Source organism: Salmo salar, chromosome ssa23, assembly GCF_905237065.1.
Source record: "Salmo salar chromosome ssa23, Ssal_v3.1, whole genome shotgun sequence".
Classification (NCBI taxonomy): domain Eukaryota; kingdom Metazoa; phylum Chordata; class Actinopteri; order Salmoniformes; family Salmonidae; genus Salmo; species Salmo salar.
The window spans coordinates 6,845,330-6,866,678 of NC_059464.1; the positions used below are offsets into that span (position 1 = coordinate 6,845,330).

The 21,349-nt window shown below is 42.4% G+C and overlaps 1 protein-coding gene across 4 annotated transcripts in view; it reads left to right on the forward strand.

Moving 5' to 3' along the window:
* Positions 1-21,349, forward strand: part of LOC106584009 (myomegalin) — a 116,449-nt gene that overhangs the window by 12,087 nt on the left and 83,013 nt on the right. For all 4 annotated transcript variants that reach the window (XM_014168750.2, XM_014168753.2, XM_014168752.2 and 1 more), the window contains one exon: positions 131-204. In XM_014168750.2, the coding sequence (XP_014024225.2) occupies positions 131-204 (74 nt within the window). The remainder of the gene's footprint in view (positions 1-130; positions 205-21,349) is intronic.

Consider the following 21,349-nt stretch of genomic DNA (forward strand, 5'->3'; position numbering starts at 1 on the left):
AACCCTGTTAAGAGTTCTGACTGAGTGATGGCCTGGTGAGAATCCAGAGGTGTTTTTCTTAAAACTAAATATGATTTTTTTTACCTGACAATTATTGCAGCTTTCAAGTGTTTCATTTTCTATTTTCTAGATTTCTTGTGTAATGAGACAGAGAACGGCCCTCCTCCTCCTCTCCAGACCCACAGCCTCAGAGAGTTTGAACAGGTAAGGGCTTGTCTTCCTCTCTCCTGTTCTTATGGTCTGGTACAGTGTTGTAGTCATTGGAAAGAGGTGTTCAGGCCTGTCAGAATTGTCTGATAATGTGTTTCTAGGTGTGTTTGTGATGATTATGTGGTAACTGAACCTCTGACTATGAGTCAAGAAGACTATGGGTAAAAAAGATTCCAGTCTCCTGTAATTTCCCCCAATCCCTATCATTGCTCTCCTCACCTTATCCTTCCTGCATAATGGCCACGTAGAACTGGACTGTAAATAGCCCATACACTCAAGCACACAAGTAGAGAAATCGAAATAAATGATATTGTGTTTGTGACGCAGTGCAGCTCTGGTATACTACTATACAGTTAGTGGTGTTTATGGTTGTGGATGGAGGAGGTTGGTTTTCCTCTCCTCTAGTGCTCAGACATTGTAATAGGTTCTGGGCTGAGCGCCAGGCTATTATGGTTCTGATATAACTCTAGAAGTGCTTGCTTCAATTACCATAGTCTTGGTGAAGGACAGGACTTCAGGGAAGGGAGGAATGGGGAATCTGTGATTTGATATGGGGGTTAGGGGGAAAGGGTGGTAGTGGGGGCTGGATGGCTGAAGTAATGTCAATAGGGAGGGATAACATTGTAAGGGTGATTTTTCTGGAGCTTACAGTGTAGTGGTTTGTTTGGGGGTTAATCATTTTGGAAACCAGGAAGCCATTGGCGTAGTCTAGTCACTCGGGGTAATCCAAGGCTTGCTTTTCCCAACGAAGTCGACCGCGTAGCAGAGTCCCCAAACCAATCTAGCACAACGCATTGAATCCTGGGAAGTGATGTGGGGGCTGACTGATCCAGTGTGTTGTCTCTGGAGGCGACTCCGGCTGCCTTTGAAGTCTGTCTGCAGCCTGCAACTGGCTGCTTCATAGAGGGGATAGGATTAATCACGCTATGCAGATGCTTGAAAACCAGACCCTTGGCAACAGAGACTCTTAAGCTAGAGCATTTGAAAATTGTGGGAGCAATGTGGATATGTAGAGAGACTACTATACAGATACAGACCCAGTTACTGGGAGAACTATGCTAACTCGGTCTCAGGCTAGACACACCGTGGTACTGCATTTGAACTGGAGAAGATAAAAGTAGAGACAGAGAGAAGTGGGGACAAATTTCAGTTCAGGGAATGTCATTTCCTGAGATAACCTAGATAGCAAATCTTGTACCATATGCTCTGGGTGGTAACAATGGATTTTGTATGCCGGGGTTTGGGTTGTCAAGACGGTCGCCTCCACCGTTGGGGTTTTGTTTGCATGTCATTTCATATGCAAAATATTGACAACGGAAACCACTGATTTCAAAAAAGCGGCTTCACTATGTCAGTCATAGTAACAGCAGGTTCAATCTGTTAAATACACCTCTTTATCTAAATATATTTTTTATAGAACTTTCTGTGTCACTGGAAGTGCTATAGCAGTGATGGGGATTTAATATAACACAGTATCTGTTGAACTGAATGTGTGTTTTTATCACTAAGCTCACAGTAGAGCAACAGAGACTAGTGCTGTTGTCTTAGCGTAGGGATCTGAGTAAATATATTCCAGGTTACAGAACGGCCTGTGTGTGTGTGTGTGTGTGCATGTGTGTCCATGCGTGCGTAAGTTTGTCCTCTTTCCAAATTTGTGTCAGTTTAAAGAGTCAATCTTTCCCCCCTAGCTCAAAGAAACATGAACCTGCCAGACTAGCATTTGTAACTGTCAAACATCTCTGGACTACAATCCTGAGGTTTCAAGGGAAAAAAGTCAGAAAGTCAAAATACCCTTTCTCAAATAGCATTTATTAGTCCATTTGAGAAATTGAAGGCATATGCCTGCCTATAAATGTGAATTCAAACCGACCACAGAAACACTTAAATTGATATAAGAGTTGGGTATAATTTAGACCATTAAAACCTCACGACAAATTACAATTGCTAATCTGTTATGTTGCCCTTAGTCTGAATGTGCCGTACTCCAAAACCACATTATATGAAAGGTCTTTTAAAGTAGAATTACTGTAGAGTGGAGTGGCAGTCGTATACAGTCTGTCTGCCATACACCCAAACAATCCCACCCAGACCCACAGCCCATAGAGTTCAAGACGGCAGAATTCGGTGCCTATTTTTCATTCTTAATCTCCATAGCTTGTTCTCTTTCTCTATCACTCTCTCTATGTGTGTCTCTCTCTCTCTGTCTCTTGCTGTAGTTTTTGTTCGCCTTGTGAAAATAGGTCAGTGTTCTCTGTGACTAGCTAGCTAGCGCACGGCTCATATCAGCCCCCAAGATGTCGGATGGGAAGCCATCGCTTCGTGAGCCCGTTTCTCTAGCTGCTCATTATAATGCTGTAGAATACAGAGAGAGTAAAACACTGCTTGAAAGGTTATTGTTTAGTAGACAATGTAAATCATGAGTGACCTTCATATTTACAGTACACTCTTACAAAAAAAGGTGTAGGAGAACCCTTTGAATAACCATTTTTGGTTCCAGGTAGAAGAACCCTTTTGGGTTCAATGTAGAGCCCTTCTACATGGAACCAAAAAGGGTTATTCTATGGCGACAGCCGAAGAACCCTTTTTTTCCTAAGAGTGTATACAGCTGATTATGACAAATGTTTTTATTCTGCTCTTGAATAACACTGGGGGAAAAAAATATTCTCAAGGTTAGTAGTGTATTCATGTCAGTCTGTCTGTGTCCTGACTGAGCTGACCTGTCTCAAGTCGACGGAACAGTTCGGAAGAGTTCGTGCATATATTATGACAACATTTTGGGACGTTTTTGTTAGCTTTGGACTTTGGTAAGGTTTTTTTGGGCTGTTTGGGCACACGTCATTTTTTTCTCGAGGTAAGCCGAAGTCTGTAGCCGAAGTCTACGCCCCTTTGTTGGTGATTGGTCAAAAGAATGTTTTAAAAAATTTTTTATTAAGACTTTGTTTTCATTCAATGAGTGACGACTCGTTTTCATGCACATTTTTTCAATGACAAATACTCCACCAAACATATTAGTTAGATGTAAAATTGCGCGACTAAGATCTCCTCTGCAAAAACGTGAGAATTAATGACCGATTTCTTGGGTTATCTTAGATTAATTTCAGTCTATTTTGAGGAAATGTATAGCTATGGCATCTCCATGGACAAACAGTAATATTGCTGCTTTTTTCTTGTTTTTCAAGCAAAGGTCTTTTAAGGGAGTTTGCGAGCACACTCATTTGGTTTCGCCTAGCCGAGTTCGACTAGCTGAACTGAAGCATGCTCACTCCTATAGTCTTCCCTCCACTGATTAGACTAGTAGGCTGGAGTTGTGTTCCCTTGCGCAGGCGAGACGACGCAACAACCAATGGGTAATTTCAAATGTGCATCCAGGTATACTTAGGTGAGTGAGTCAACTTATTTGAATGACATACTGTAAATAATATGATTTCGTACATGATATTAACAAAGTGTGCTCTATTTGAAGTAGAAATGGACAATATACTTTATTACGTGAAACAAAACATTTAATATTTTTGAGACTGGTTGACTGCTATTTTAAACAACTGCTGTCATGGCTGCTTTGGTTGTCAATAGCCTTCTGGCAATTGTAGTCTTTTGGCCGTAGAAAAACAGGAACCTACCAGGTGAGGCAGGCATGCGAGGGAGGAGCAACTGCGACTGCGCAATGAACAGTCTGAGGAGGAGAATGCACACTATGTCTTCATTCACACATCGATATGGATGGTAATTGGTGTGCTTACGACAGATGGCTCAGGTTTCTGTGGAGCAGCAGTAGCACTCTGGCTGTGTGGCACAAGATCGATACATAGAGCCTAAACATCAGCTCAGCTCACCTTTCTAGCTCACCGTGCTACATTCTCTCTCTAATATGTATGGTTAGCTCTTCTTCCCTTTACTCTCTCTCTCTCTCTCTCTTTCTCTCCCTCTCTCTCTCTCTCTCTCTCTCATATAAGAGAGAAAGAAAGAGAGAGAAGCCTACAGTACAGTAGAGTGTTTAATAGTTCTCAGGGCAGAGCTGTAAATCTGTGAAATACTTATTTCCCTCATTAAAATGCAAATAAATGTATAACATTTTTGACATGCGTTTTTCTGGATTTTTTTGTTTTCTGTCTCTCACTGTTCAAATAAACCTACCATTATAATTATAGACTGATCATTTCTTTGTCAGTGGGCAAACGTACAAAATCAGCAGGGGATCAAATACTTTTTCCCCTCACTGTACTTAGTGGACCGTTTATTAGGTACACCCATCGAGTACAGGGTTGGACCCTCCTTTGACTCCAGAACAGCCTGAATTCTTTGGAGAATAGATTCTACAAGGTGTGGCATTCAAACGTTGCTCAATTGGTATCAAGGGACCTAATGTGTGCCAGGAAAACATTCTCCACATAATCACACCACCGCCACCAGCCTGTACTGTTGACACCAGGCAGGATTGGGCCATGGATTCATGCTGCTTAAGCTAAATTCTGACTCTGCCATGAGCATGACGCAACAGGAACCGGGATTGGTCGGACCAGGCAATGTTTTTCCACTCCTCAATTGTTGTACTGCGTCGTTATTTGCCTGTTTATGGCTTTCACGATTCTTGGCATTCTCCTTCGACCTCTCATCAACGAGCTGTTTTCGCCCACAGGACTGCCACTGACTGACAGGATGTTTTTGGCTTGTCGCGCCATTCTCGGTAAACCCTAGACAACGTCATGCCTGAAAAGCCCAGGAGGCCGGTCGTTTCTGAGATACTGGCACCGACAATCATACCACGCTCAAAGTTGCTTAGGTCACTAATTTTGCCAATTGTAACATTCAATCGAACAGTAACTGAATGCCTTGATGCCTGTCTACCTGCTTTATATACAGTGCATTCGGAAAGTATTCAGACCCCTTTACTTTTTGCACATTTTGTTACGTTATAGCCTTATTCTAACATTTATTTAAATTGTTTTTTTCCGTCATCAATCTACACACCATACCCCAAAATTACAAAGCAAAAACAGGTTTGTAGAAATGTTTGCAAATGTATAATTTTTTTAAAAACAGATATCACATTTACATAAGTATTCAGACCCTTTACTCAGTACTTTGTTGAAGCACCTTTGGCATTGATTACACCCTCGAGTCTTCTTGGGTATGACGCTACAAGCTTGGCACACCTATATTTGGGGAGTTTCTCAAATTCTTATCTGCAGATCTCTCAAGCTCTGTCAGGTTGGATGGGGAGCGTCGCTGCACAGCTATTTTCAGGTCTCCAGAGATGTTCGATCGGGTTCAAGTCCGGGCTCATGCTGGGCCACTCAAGGACATTCAGAGACTTGTCCTGAAGCCACTCCTGCATTGTCTTGGCTGTGTGCTTAGGGTCATTGTCCTGTTAGAAGGTGAACCTTCGACCCAGTCTGAGGTGCTGAGCGCTCTGCAGCAGGTTTCATCAATAATCTCTCTGTACTTTGCTCCATTCATCTTTCCCTCGATCCTGACTTGTCTCCCAGTCCCTGCCGCTGAAAAACATCCCCACAGCAAGATACTTCTACCACCGTTGGGATGGTGCCAGGATTCCTACAGACGTGACACTTGGCATTCAGGCCAAAGAGTTCAATCTTGGTTTCATCAGACCAGAGAATCTTGTTTCTCATGGTCTGAGAGTCCTTTAGGTGCATTTTGGCAAACTCCATGCGGGCTATCATGTGTCTTTAACTGAGGAGAGGCTTCTGTCTAGCCACTACCATAAAAGCCTGATTGGAGGAGTGCTTCAGAGATGGTTACCCTTATGGAAGGTTCTCCCATCTCCACAGAGGAAGTCTGGAGCTATGTTAGAGTGACTATTGGGTTCTTGGTCACCTCCCTGACCAAGGCCCTTCTCACCAGTCTTGGTGGTTCGAAATGTATTCCAATTAATAATGATGGAGGCCACTGTGTTCTTAGGGACCTTCAATGCTGCACACATTTTTTGGTACCCTTCCCCAGATCTGTGTCTCAACACAATCCTGTCTTGGAGCTATAAGGGCAATTCCTTCGAACTCATGGCTTGGTTTTTGCTCGGAAGAACCCTAAAGAAGGCACAGTGATGCCGAAACGTTGGTGATTTCCCCAATAAATTACTGGGAATTTATATATAGTGTGTGACTGTGTGGCTTTTGGTTTTTGCTCTGACATGCACTGTCAACTGCGGGACCTTATATAGACAGGTTTGTGCCTTTCCAAATCATGTCCAATCAATTGAATTTACCATAGGTGGACTCCAATCAAGTTGTAGAAACATCTCAAGGATGATCAATGGAAACAGGATGCACCTGAGCTCCTGAGCTCAATTTCGAGTCTCATAGCAAAGGGTCTGTATACTTATGTAAATAAGGTATATATGTTTTTATTTATAATACATTTTCAAAAAACCTGTTTTCACTTTGTCATTATGGGGTACTGTGTGTAGATTGATGAGGATTTATTTTTTATTTAATCAATTTTAGAATAAGGCTGTAACGTAACAAAATGTGGAAAAAGTCAAGGGGGGGGTCTGAATACTTTCCGAATGTACTGTAACAAGCCACTGCCACGTGACTCACTGTCTGTAGGAGCGAACCATAATAAGACGGTCATCGCAACAGCCATAGCTTATGTGTGTGTTTCTGTGTGTGTGTTTTCACACTCCGAGAGAGGACATTTATGTTGTGCATTTCAACATTTATTCATATTATTACAAATTATTACAAACAAAAATGTAAAGAAAAAAAGTATTTTATAAATCGCTCTGGCACTTAGTGGCTGGCTGGGGCCTGCAGTTACTCTACAATAAATTCAACCTTCTTTACCAGGGTCTGAGAGACAGAAAACCAAATAGACTATACATTCAATCAATCTGACCTATCAAAACAGTACACTAAGTAAATCTGACCAATCACTGATGAAAAACTAGAGTAAGAGTCACATCTGCCGATTTAACGAGACACGGGCTATTGAGTGACCTGTTGATGATGACACCCATGTAACAGATGCAATTATGGTAGTTTGTTAGTTAGAGGAGAAAAACGTCAAGCTTTTGAAAATCTGAAACACAGTGCGTATGACTAATTGAATCTTGTGTGTTTGGTATGCCAGCCGTAATATATCACAGACCTCTGAATCAGAGTGTAAATATATCACAGAGCTGCGAGGGCTGACTGCTGGCCTGGCCAACCAAGCACTGACTGTTACACTGTGACCTGGATACATTTTGTTTGGACATCTAGATATCAGAAGGCTCTCTATCTAGATTTTATTGGTTAAAGGAGAAGGAAATATCCAATGCAAGATAATACATGATATCCTGTAGCTATAAGCTCTCTGATGTTCTAGAGACAAATATGTGCTTTTATGTTATTTCAGGGAGGCACACACCCCATGGTTGTGTCGCTAGCAATGTTCCCTGAACGTTGTGATAATTCTGTAGAACTTCCAGCCCGCGTTTGCTGTGAACACTGAGGCTGTACCCGCTTTAAGTTACAGTTTTAACAGTGGCCATGTAGGCTACTGTGGCTATTTGATCATAATGTAGGCCTACCAGAGTGACCTACCATAAAAAAAACAAAGGAGAAAATGCATCCCATAACATTTTAACATGGAAATAGCTGTTCTATCATTCAAGCTACAGTAGCAGCCAATGTGCTGTGTTCAATGTAGGCCTAAGTTCCTTGAGTCTTTTGAAAAAAAAACTTGCAGGGCTTGACATTAACCTGTTTATCCACTTGTCCTTCAGACAATAAGGTGACTGAAAATGTTGTTGTGTTGTTTGATGCAAGAAACCACTTTACAAAATAAATGCATTATTATTCCCACAATTATTACAGAAAATCAGACAAATTATGCTACCCTCTGCCGACTGGTTATTTAGCTTATTCAAGCCTGTCTCAAAATACAACGCTGCCCCTTTCAGACAAAAGATGCTCTTTACCTGACTCTCTTTTCAAAGATGTCTAGAAAGGTATGCATTTTGTGCTCTTGTAGGAAGCAATCACTACGCAATTGCTGACTACAAATGATCTATAGCTGGGCTAATAACTCACTAACTAGCAAAGGATATTAACAAAATGTGCACACGTGGCTACATGCAGCTCTCGTTTTTATCTCAAAACAAGCGCATCTACTCACGACCACTCATTCTGTAAACACAATCCAGATCAAAGTAAATGGCACAGATCCATGTATGGCAATAGTCTATTTGCATATAGGCCTACTGCGTCTCTGATTGTTTATGCCGCACTGGTCTGTGTAGAGTTCAGGCTGAATAGCGCGTGTCAATGCAATAGAATCCTACTCCATTCTGCCTACAACAAAATCGCTTGCATAGTTCGTTTTGTTTCGGTATGTTGCATTGAGAGTTGCTAATATTGCGTGAATTAAAAAATGTAAGCCTATGCAACATTAACCAATTAAAACTGTACTGTAGCAATGAGGTTTGTGTAGTCCCTGTGGCTCAGTTGGTAGAGCATGGTGTGTGCAACGCCAGGGTTGTGGGTTGGATTCCCATGGGGGGCCAGTACAAAAATGCATGAAATGTATGCATTCACTACTGTAAGTCGCTCTGGATAAGAGCGTCTGCTAAAATGTAAATGGAGTAAGCTGTAGGCCCAATACAATATCACCGCATATTGGCTTTGCTTGAATTGCCTTGCCAATGCATTGTTGTTCGGGCCATTTAAAAAAAAAAAAAAGTATTTCAAAATTTGAGATAGTCCATATGATCACATCTGTAATAGATCTGTTGTTGTATTACTTGTGAAAGCACAGCTGAGTGAGCAAATATTTAAATCATTTACTTTTTATTTCTATTTTACTGGGTTTATGGTGCCTGCATCTGATGGTCAGTCTCAGCGGAAGGAGGGAGAGAGCAGGGTCTGCCTCAACATCCCTCCTCTCTCCCTTTCCGCCACTCACACTGACCAAAAAGTGACACCGTCTTTCAGATGGCGAAACTCGAGTTGCATCGCATTATTTCTACCTCATGCACAAATTCACGTTGTCACTACTATGAACAGAGAAAGTGAAATATTCCTTGATATTAAAAAAGATCCAAGCCGCTAATAATAACAACAACACAAGCCTATAGATACACTTCCCTGCTTATTCATTACTGCTGCAGTGCTTGTTGTAGGAAGAATGTGCTTTTTATAGCATACAAAAGTGTTGAATACAAAGGTTTGACAGTGCTAAGTAAGAGCTAAAAGATGAACACACTCATAGAAACAGCATATCTTTGCTATATTCGTTGACGGTCTCTCTCTAGTCATGGTTTTAAACTTTTAGAAATCTCACAGCATCAACTTTGCTTCCGTAGCTTTCTTTTATGCCTGCTACGTTATTCCAGACACGGTCATCTGAGCCATTTGATTGGCCAGAGGTAGGCCTATAGTGCACTTGATTTGCTCTCTGGGCCTGTGTTTGTACCTTCAGACACATGAAATGGTTCAGAATGGCAACAGTTTGCCTACCCGGCACGCAGGGCAGCAGAATCGGGTGCATCTACCGACAACAGCCCGAGACAAAATAAATAAAATATTAACACAATGCTTTATCGTTGTGTTTTTTTGCGGAAATGTTTGGCGATTGACTAGGAATGCCTTGAAGATCGGCCAGCCGATCGCGATGACTGGTTGGTGACCACTGCTCTAGAAAGTTGAGTGAAGTTCAATCTGGTGCTTCTCTCTGTGGGCTGATATTTCTGCGTGGCAGTCCCGGGGCTACTGCGTGCGCGCTCGCAGCTTAGAGGGAACATTGGTCTCTAGTTGGGTTTTAGATCAATATGCCGCTTGTACTAACTCATTACTGATGGACTGTTTGATGCTCTCCATTTGTTATTCCTTTCTATAGCTAGTCTCTCGCTGGGCTGGTAATGACCAGATCTGTCTGTAATCAAAGACAGATCTGGGATCAGATATATGCTCTGAGTGTTGGGTTACACATGTGCACAACAGGCCCCTGATAGACAGAGAGAGATAAAGAGAGACAGAGGGAGAGAGCTAGCATCAGTGAGAGAAAGACTTAGAGAGAGACCGAGAGAGGGAGAGAGACAGAGAGTGCACTCTCACGCCTTCTCCAGTCCTCCTCACATACCAGAGAAAAACCACACGCTAGCCAGAAAATAAGGACAGCGAGAGAGAAAAAGAGAGAAATTGAGAGAGTAAGACAAAGAGAGAGAGAAAGGAATTAGAGAGTCAAAGTAAAAACTTGGAACATTGTGCACACCACTTATTCCCAGTGAGAGGTTCCTGAAAGATTAGAATGCTGTGGTGTTGAAATAGTGGGGTTGTGCTGGTTTGACAGACAGCCCACTGGGCACAGACATCAGTTCCACAAGTTATCAACTAACGTGAATTCAACATGAAGTCAACAAAACATTTCAGCATGTTATTGGTTTTAGGTACCAAAAAAAAAGACACAATTCCCATATGTTGACTTTTTGCAAATCCAGTCAGTTTTCTACATTAATTCATCATATAGATTTTATGTTGCTGAAATGATGTTGAAACAACGTTAATAAAAGATATGTTTTAATTGAAAAAAACTTGATTCAACCAGTTTTTGCCCAGTGGGAGGTGCATCTAGATAAAGTAAGCATCTATGACTGATCTGTTAGGATCCTGCAGTGTATATTGTGTGATTGGTTGTAGAGAGAAAGATGAAGACCGGGAGCAGAGCAACACCTGACTCTCATCAACATCCGACTTCTATCTATCTATCCATCCATCCATCTCACTCACTCAGACCCGTACTGCAGTGCTGACTGAGTGAGGTCATAGGTAATGGCCCTACATTTAACTCACAGGACTTTTTAAATCCTGCATGGGGATACTTAAGTGGCATGAGCTCATGTTTTTCTGCAATCCTTCTCCCCGACCGGGTCTTGTGAGTGAAATCACTGGCCTGTGAGTCTCAGAAATGGCAGTAATCCCATTTTAAAACATATTTCGAAGTTGAACTTTTTCTTTAACAACTTTGCTCAAGTAGCCTCCACCCCTGTGAAAATATTTTCACTGCCTATGAAACATTAGAATTGAACCAGCAAACTCCTTGTTAAAGAGGATGCTGAGCCCCTGCTGTGGATGTTTTGCAGGGCAGGGGTGGACTGAATTTCTTATGGGTAGGTACAGTATATAACATATCTGACCCAGTCCAGCTCAGTTCAGCTCAGGGTCGTGTTCAAAAGGCACAAAACGTAAGAAAGCGGTTCGGAAATGGAATGAATCGGGGACTTTCCATTTGAAGTCATCCAATAAGAAAAGTTAATTGTTGTTTTTGCTACGTGTGCCCTAATGAACACAACCCAGCTCAGCCCAGGCCATGCAGTCAGAATTGGGTAATGCTGTTTGTAAATACCAGCCCGATTATCCCTAACGAGGGCCTAATAGGAACCAGATGAATGCTTATTTAATTTGTCAGAAAAAAGTTAGGGAAAGAGAAAAGGAAGGCCAGCTTTCCCCAGAGCTCTGCTCCCGGCAGGATGAAGCATCGCAAGAGGAATAAAACACAGGCCCCTCTGGGCACAGAGGGCACAGAACATATGTTCTGTCTAGTTTTGATTTACATTTGGTTGAGTTGTCAATGATTGTGAATTCAACGTGAAATCAACAAAAATATCACCATGTCATTGGCTTTTAGGTTTAAAGGTTTGGTGAAAAAAAGACAAAATTCCCTCATGTTTATGACTTTTTTGAAATTCAATAAGTTTTCCACATTGATTCAACATTATCACATAGAATGTTCTGGATGAAATTACGTGGAAACAACCTTGATTCACCAGTTATTGCCCAGTGGAGCGTGCCAATTTGTTGCGTAACGTTTAGCCTTTTTATACCATGTATACAATATAGACAGACATTTCACAAAGTAGGGGATGTACAGACCGAATATGTCTTAAATGTTTGAAATTTTAATATTCTACAGTAGGCTATTTCTGGAAACATTTTGTCAGTGTCCCTCAGTACAAATAATGTGCTACCCAAATGTTTTTCAAACCATAAAATCTCGAACATTCAGAACATTCAAAGCCACTAACTGTTCATTGGATGCAGTGTCCTAAAGTGGCCTTACTCCCAGATTGTACTGTTCTTAACTTAATCATATGGTGGCCAGGCAGAAACACACAGAGAGAGTGACTAACTGTTGTTTTGACAGCACAGCAGTGGACCAGAGGTTATGAGAACTGGTTTAAAGAGATTCTCCCGTACTTTTGCCAGTAGTTATAAAAGTAGCACTTGAGCAAAAAGTGGTCCCCGAAAATTGTGTACTATGGCACATACACTAGCAGTCAAAAGTTTGGGCACACCTAATCATTCAATGGTTTTCTTTATTTTTACTATTTTCTACATTGTAGAATAATAGTGAAGACATCAAAACTATGAAATAACATATGGAATCATGTAGTAACCAAAAAAGTGTTAAACAAATCAAAATATGCTTTTGCCTTTGCCTTGATGACAGCTTTGCACACTCTTGGTATTCTTTCAATCAGCTTCACCTGTAATGCTTTTCCAACAGTCTTGAAGGAGTTCCCACATATGCTGAGCACTTGTTGGCTGCTTTTCCTTCACTCTGCGGTCCAACTCATCCCAAACCATTTCAATTGGGTTGAGGTCGGGTGATTGTGGAGGCCAGGTCATTTGATGCAGCACTCCATCACTCTCCTTCTTGGTCAAATAGCCCTTACACAGCCTGAAGATGTGTTGGGTCATTGTCCTGTTGAAAAATAAATGATAGTCCCACAAAGCACAAACCAGATGGGATGGCGTATCGCTGCAGAATGCTGTGGTAGCCATGCTGGTTAAGGGTGCCTTGAATTCTAAATAAATCACAGACAGTGTTACCAGCAAAGCACCCACATACCATCACACCTCCTCCTCCTCCATGCTTCAAAGTGGGATCCACACGTGCAGAGATCATCCATTCACCTACTCTGCGTCTCACAACGATCATTGCTCGTCCATTGCTCATGTTTCTTGGCCCAAGCAAGCCTTTTCTTCTCATTGGTGTCCTTTAGTCGTGGTTTCTTTGCAGCAATTTGACCATGATGCATTTATTTGGGCTGAAATCTGAGCTGCAGCTAACTCTAATGAACTTATCGTCTGCAACAGAGGTAACTCTGGGTCTTCCTTTCCTGTGGCGGTCCTCATGGGAGCCAGTTTCATCATAGTGCTTGATGGTTTTTGTGACTGCATTTGAAGAAACTTTAAAAGTTCTTGACATTTTCCGTACTGACTGACCTTCATGTCTTAAAGTAATGATGGACTGTCATTTCTCTTTGCTTATTTGAGCTGTTCTTGCCATAATATGGACTTGGTCTTTTACCAAATATGGCTATCTTCTGTATACCACCCCTACCTTGTCACAACACAACTGATTGGCTCAAATGCATTAAGAAGGAAATAAATTCCACACATTAACTTTTAAGAAGGCCCACCTGTTAATTGAAATGCATTCCAGGTGACTACCTCATGGAGCTGGTTGAGAGAATGCCAAGAGTGTGCAAAGCTGTCATCAAGGCAAAGGGTGGCTACTTTGAAGAATCTAAAAACACTTTTTTGGTTACTACATGACTCCATATGTGTTACTTCATAGTTTTGATGTCTTCATTATTATTCTACAATGTAGAAAATAGTAAACATAAAGAAAAACCTTTGGATGAGTAGGTGTGTCCAAACTTTTGACTGGTCATTTCACTCACTCACTCACTCACTCACTCACATACACTACTACACTACATACATCACTCACGCACTACAACATACACACATACATACTACATACACACACTACTACATACTCACATACATACATACATACATACATACATACATACATACATACATACATACATAGCATTTACATAGCATTTACATAGCAGGGTAGGATAACTAATGTGGCAGGTTAGGATAATTAACATGGCAGATTAGGTGAATTAGTCTGGCAGGTTAGGAGGATAAGGGTTAGGCTTAGCTACAATGCTACAGTTGCCAACAACAGTTGTCCTCGACGCGAAAGAAATGGCCAATGACCAATGGCGAGCATCAATGGGTGTATATACAGTATATTACATATACATCACATGCGACTCGTAATAATACTAAGCAGTTATCCTATAAAAAAGTATATGACGCCATAAGATAAATAGCAATATGAAAGCGACTATGTGAACCATGTTCAATCAGTTATTATGCATTTAGCTGACTAAGATTAAAGAATGGTCATGAGAATGGAGTTCTAAATACAAGTATTATTTAATAACTTTGTAAAATGAATCGATTCACATACAGTACAAGGCATGAAGGTTAAGTTACAAAGCATTATCTCCAATCAGATATCAGAGCTACAGGATGTAACCGCTGCTTCTCAACATCAACACAGAGAATGCTGAATTCCGAAGACAACACAGAGGAAATTCTTGGATACAGTTGATAAGAGTCACTTCGGGGGCTGGGCCGCAATACATACCGTAATTTCCGGACTATTGAGTGCACCTGAATATAAGCCGCACCCACTGAATTAAAAAAATATAAATATTTTGAACATAAATAAGCCGCACATGTCTATAAGCCGCAGGTGCCTACCGGTACATTGAAACAAATGAACTTTACACAGGCTTTAACAAAACACGGCTTGTAACAAAAATAAATAGGCTTTAACTAAACACGGCTTGTCACAAAAAATAAAAAATTTGCAGTAAGCTTTAGTTGTCTTTTTGCACTGAGTCAATTCCTCACGCTGCTGTTTCCAACGTCTTATCATCGACTCATTAAGACCAAGCTCCCGTGCAGCAGCTCTATTTCCTTTTCCAACAGCCAGATCAATCGCCTTCAACTTGAAAGCTGCATCATATGCATTTTTCCGTGTCTTTGCCATGATGAGGGTGACAAAATGACTAACGTAATCAGAATGATGGGAAGTTTGAGAGTGCTCGATTTAATCTAAACAGTAAAAAAAAAGTTGTTTGACCTTAACCCGTTCGGCAATTTCATTGGTCTAATGAAAGCTTCATGCCGCCAAAAAACTGAGCACGTTTTTTGGAGAATTTTTTTTTGAAAGCAGGAAAAATCCATATATTAGCCGTGTCATTGTTTAAGCCGTGAGGTTCAAAGCGTGGGGAAAAAGTTGCGGCTTATAGTCCGGAAATTACGGTAACTTGACATCAAGAAACGGCAATATTAGAAAACACCTCTAATTGCAGTCTGCAATTACACCCTAATCAAAATGTAGGGAAAATGCTGTGGCACAGCTTCAAGAAAACGGTCGCTTTCAAACTAGAGGTTTCGTGCCTAATTGAAGGTAGCTAAGACAGTAGTTCTGCTCATAGATTATGTATGTATGTACTACACATTGACATATCCATCCCACCAAAAATAAAAAATAAAAATACTTTCTTAGACGCCAAAGTACCGGAGCATGCCATTAATGTTAGTGAACCGCAGCTCCCAGAAAGACAGACCGAGAGAGGCTTGATGTTAGTGAACACAGCTCAGCGAAAGACACACAGAGGAAGAGATTCCCTTAACATTTATAGGGATCGGCAAAGCTTTGATCCTTCCTAACAATAAACTTGAGTCTTTTATTGTTTGAATGCTGTGGTTAGGTGTGTGCGTGTGCGTAGTTCAGTCATTGAGTTCTACAGATGTGCCCTTTATGGAAAATAATGGGAGCAGAGACCGTGCCTCTAACCCCCCCCCCCCCCTACTATTCCACCCTCTCCCTCCACTCACCCCAGGCCCCTTTACACAGTAACGTTACAGTCCCATCCTGCCAACTGATGGTTCAGTGCAGTCAATGGGGCCCTCGGGCACAGCTCTGTGTCCCTTTGATTTATTTGCATAGACAATAAAGGAGGGCATGGTTCCAGCACACACACACACACACACACACACACACACACACACACACACACACACACACACACACACACACACACACACACACACATATATATAGTATACATCAGATAGATACTGGACACGTGTCCACGCATGCATTACTGTAGAGTACTGTAGAATACAATAGAGTAAAATATTATGTGACTTCACTTACTGTCCATCCGAAGATGGAAATTAGCCTTTGGCATCACTTCAAAAAGAACACATGTTTACATCACAGCACACGTCATATATCCATTCATCCATCCGTCCATTGATCCATGATGAATCTGACATCAGTGCTATACTAGTAGACCTTTTCATACTGTACATTACATGGCATACTCTGCACAGTATCTTAAACATATGCATACATACAGTCCATCCATTTCAGACACCGAGGTCAAGTTCAGCCAGGCTCTTCATGGGTTTACATATTTTACATTACAACCCTCCTGTCTCGTCACACACAACACAAGCCACACATGTTGTCGTGCTAACACGCATGTTGATCAGAGAAGGTGTTTACAGCGTAAATGTGTTTGTTCACCACGCTAATTACAAGGGTAACACTGTCGTACCCACCATATGCCACCATACAGTACCACCTGTTGCCATCTCTCTCCTGTTGCCATCTCTTGGACCTATTGGGCATTGCACTCTTCAATGAGAAGCACAGTTTCTACTTGGTTTGTGAGTTCAACCGTAGTCTGACACACACACGTCCACTCACACGCACGCGTGCACACACTTTTTTTACGCTGCTGCTTCTATCTGTTTATTATCTATGTCAGTTTATGTACATATTACCTCAATGACCTCAACTAACCTGTACCCCTGCACATTGACTTGGTACCGGTATCCACTGTATATATAGCCTCGTTAATGTTATTTTATTGTGTTACTTTTTATTTATTTTTTACTTTAGTTTATTTAGTAAATATTTTCTTAACTCTTGTTTTTCTTAAAACTGCATTGTTGGTTAAGGGCTTGTAAGTAAGCATTTCACTGTACTACACCTGTTGTATTCGGCGCATGTGACAAATTTTATTTGATTTGACACACAGTCACACACACACCTATATACACAGACAGGTAAATGTTTATGGCCCTGGTACCCTATCCCTATCTGTTCTGTTTGTCAGCTGGGCTTCATTCACAAAACTGTTCCGCCGGCGGCGTTTCCTCCCTCCGATTTCTATTTGGGGCGAAAACACATCATTTTGTTCAATCAGTTTATGTTTGTTTTTTCAAAACTGTTCTCCCTGTTCGGCCGAAATGAATTCAAGCGAAGAGAGAGAAACTCTGGGAAAGATTTGGTTACACGTCTGCGAGAGACAAAAGCGGCCGGTGGGAGGGTTCATGACAGTTGGCAGTGGTTTGGAGAGAACTCGATACCATAATTTAGACCCTCCATAAACACACTGAATCAGAGACAGATTTACTCTGTGAAATATGGCTCTGGGAACAGCGGCACTTTTCCACAAAGCAGACCTTTCCCTGTAACATGAAATGCATGCTTTTATGATTACGTGCAATGTGTTTATGGTTGCTTACACAAACCTATGGAAAGTATTTAGTTGAACGTAACAGCACGGACTGTGTAGATGAACTGTCATAAATTAGAAGAGCAGCTATTGACTGTCTAGTCTGAAAGATTGTGATGTAATCAACTCTATTTAAAAATAACATGTTAGAGTTAGTAGGGTAAGGGGTGTGTGTGTGTGTGTGTGTGTGTGTGTGTGTGTGTGTGTGTGTGTTCACCTTGTACTTATATATCCTGTTTCGACCCTCAGACTTAGCAAAAGATGACCTAGCGAAAGAGTAGCTTAGTGGGATTATTTCCTGACGCTCCAGCAGAAATCAAGCCTTTTCCAATCAGACAGCTAATAGTCAGCAGACAGCACAGCACAGCACAGCAGCAGCATGTAACTACAAATGGTTAGCTCATCTTCTCTCTCTCTCTCTCTCTCTCTCTCTCTCTCTCTCTCTCTCTCTCTCTCTCTTTTCTTTTTCTCTCACTCACCATATTACCTCATCTTCTCCCTATGTATTTGTCTCTGTCTCTGTCTCTCCCTCCCACCCTCCTCTCTCTGATCCTGCCTCCCGGTGGAGAGTAAGGGGAGCTGGGGTGAGGTGTGTGTGGAGGCGGAGGCTCAGAAAGGTTCATTTGTCGACTGAGATTGACACAGGAAGATATTGATTGGAGCAGCAGGAGAGACAGGGGCGGGGGTGTTTCACCTCCTCTGATTCATATATGATAGATTACTATGTGTTGGTGTGATGGAGGTTGTCAGAATGGTTGGACGTGGGGGGGGGATATGTCTGTCTCTTTATTCACCCCTGTATTGATATGATCTGTGATCTGTCAGGAAAAGAGAAGGTGAAAAGAAAGGCTACTGCTACCGTCTAAAGGGACGACTGAAAATCGCTCTGGATAAGAGCGTCTGCTAAATGACTAAAATGTAAAATGTAAATGTAAAATATCGCCTGGATAATTGACCTGAAATGGCTTCCTAATCACTCTCAGTCGCATTGTGTCTACAGCTAAAATGACTCTTGAGGGAATTCCTCAACTAGGCCATCAGAGAGCCATCGAAGCTCTATTTGTTTTCTTACTTGATTCGTTGATGGAGTCACTCTCTCTCCTCTGGAAGTGCCTATTGTCCTCCCTACTCGCCATTACTACAGACAGAAGATGCATGACTATATATGGAGGGTGATGATTGAGTGGAGGAGATGCAGAGATGGAGGAGCTCAATCAGATGTTTATAGGATTTGAAGATGTGGTCTTTAACTTCTTAAGTACACTAGTCATCCTTTTGTTCTGCAAGTGAGTTTGTGATGAAGGTAACATATCCCCCCTCGTCTTCCCAACTCCCCCCCCCCATACTCCTCTCTGTTTGGCTCCCAGGCCTCATCTGGTGCAACAAATCTTAATGGAATGGAGTGGTACTTAGCTCTTTTTTTCTCTCTCTCTCTCTCTCTCTCTCTCTCTCTCTCTCTCTCTCTCTCTCTCTCTCTCTCTCTCTCTCTCTCTCTCTCTCTCTTTCTCCCTCTAACTCTAACCTCCCAATCCCCAAATTTTCTGCTTTAATCTTAGCATTGATGTTGAGTGCCCCCGCTTTCCCTCCCTCCTAGACTTAGGTAATTTCCTGTCTGGCTGACTCACAGCAGTCACACCTCTGAATGGAGGGGGCGTTATGAAAGAGTGGATGGAATGAGCGGTAAAAAAGGGTGTGGTATGTCAGATCTGTGTCCATACTAGTCCACGTTGGCCTCAGCCTCTTTCTATCTCCCTCCCTCTCTCTCTCTTTTATACACACACACATACACCGCCCTTCCACAGACACACACGCAGACAAGTATCTCTCTCATCCGCTCGTTGTCCCTTTCGTCTGTCTAATCGTGTGACAATCTTGAAATTCCCAGATGCTTGACAATCTTGAAATTCCCAGAACTGAGCTGGCAGCGTTCCTTTCCTGTCTAGTCCCTACCCAGTAGCCGTAGTGTTAGCTACATCAGCTGCCTGAGTCAGGGCACTGCTGCCCTCTCTGGGAGTATCACTCTGCGCTATTGACCAGAGCTCCAGGCTAGGGGCCATCCGTCACAGTCTGCCCAGGGAAAGGTTCACGTCCGGGGGTCGGGTATCACAGACAGCCTGGGTCAGGAAGACCGGCGCTGGAACTACTGATCCCAGGCCAAAGAACGCTCCATGAGTCCGGATTCGGTTCCAGTTTATTAAGTCACCCGTTCAGTAAATAGTACGGTCTGGTACATCTGAGTTCCACATGGTGAGAATACGCCATCCAGTACCTAGCAGGGGGTTGATATAAAGCATGAGGTTAATGTGGCGTCGACAGAGAGGTGGACTTCTCCATTCATTGATTACACCCAGTAGGTTAGTATCCAGCTACAGAAGATGTTGTGAGACCATGCTGCCCTGCATTAGTTACACTATTGATTACTCTCTTCCCCCTACAAAATACATGACATCAGCTGTGTGTGTTCTACTCAGAGAGAAGCAGTAATTCTAACAAGTAAGAGCAGCCAATAGCCTCTTTAACCTAGCATCAGTCTCTGGTCGTATGAACTACAGCATCCAGATACCAAGTGTTTGTGTTTTCTGGGTTTGTATAAATCCTGTTTTATTCGTACCTCTTTCCCACTTGGCATAATTAAGCCCAAACAACAAATGTAGAAGTACTGTAAATACCCATGGAAACGCAGCGATGCCTGTAACCAAACACTGCCTGCGGCGGCGATGGCTCCCTAAGCCCTAGCGTGTGACCCGCTATTTTCCACCACTGCTGTGTTCTGCCCCCATCTAGGCTCAGTGTGTGTGGGTGTGTGGGAGTGTTTATGTGTGAGAGCTATAGATGTTGTGTTGCAGGGGTTGTGGGCAGCAGCATATGGGTTAGTGTTTGATTGGGTCTGTTTTTCTGGTCGTCATTGCGAGCAAGGAAGGTGATGTGCCATAGGGGCTCTTTTTGGAGCGCAGTGGGGTTGTCAGGCAGGCTGGAAAGTGTACGTACCCCTGATGGGAGGCTGGCACAGGGAGAGAGCCCCCCTCCTACCGCCTTTCCCCCCACCCACCAACGTTACACTACTTCATCCTCCACTCACATACCACTGGCACCCTGCTCTGCCTCCTCATCTGGGATGGATTTAACAGAGAAAAGGATGGCGAGAGGGATAGATGGAGAGAGGGAGGAATAGGGAAGAGATAGGGAGGGGGCATGATGCTTGATGAGAGAGGGGGAGAAGTAGAAATTGAAAGACGATATCCACCCCTCACCCTCTCGGTGACGTCCTCGTGTTACCATGGCAACCGAAGTCGACTGACAGATTGAGGCAGTGAAGAAATGGTTGATCTAGCTGGTATTGGATCAATGATGGATTATATGTACGTATAGCCCGTAAGGATCTGCACATATTGCATTGCATTGGGGTTACTGATTCAGAGTGCTGTCACAGGTTCCGTTTTTTTTTTTCTTCCCTTGGGTTACTGCTGGAGGACAACCTTGTCTTGTGCTCTAGTTTCCAGGTTACCCTAATTATTACTTATTGGTTTCACCTGGTTTTGATGACCTTCTCTGTTCACCTGGTTGCCTTGCTATTTAGGTTCCTCTGTTGCTTGTATCTGTGCTCAGGTCTTATCTTTTGTTTAGTGCACTCTTGTGCTGTTGCCTTGTTTTTGTCAAGACTAAGTAAAGAGCTGAATTTACGTTTACCTCTGCTTGCTGTGTTTCTCAGCGACTGGGTTCGAGTTCGTA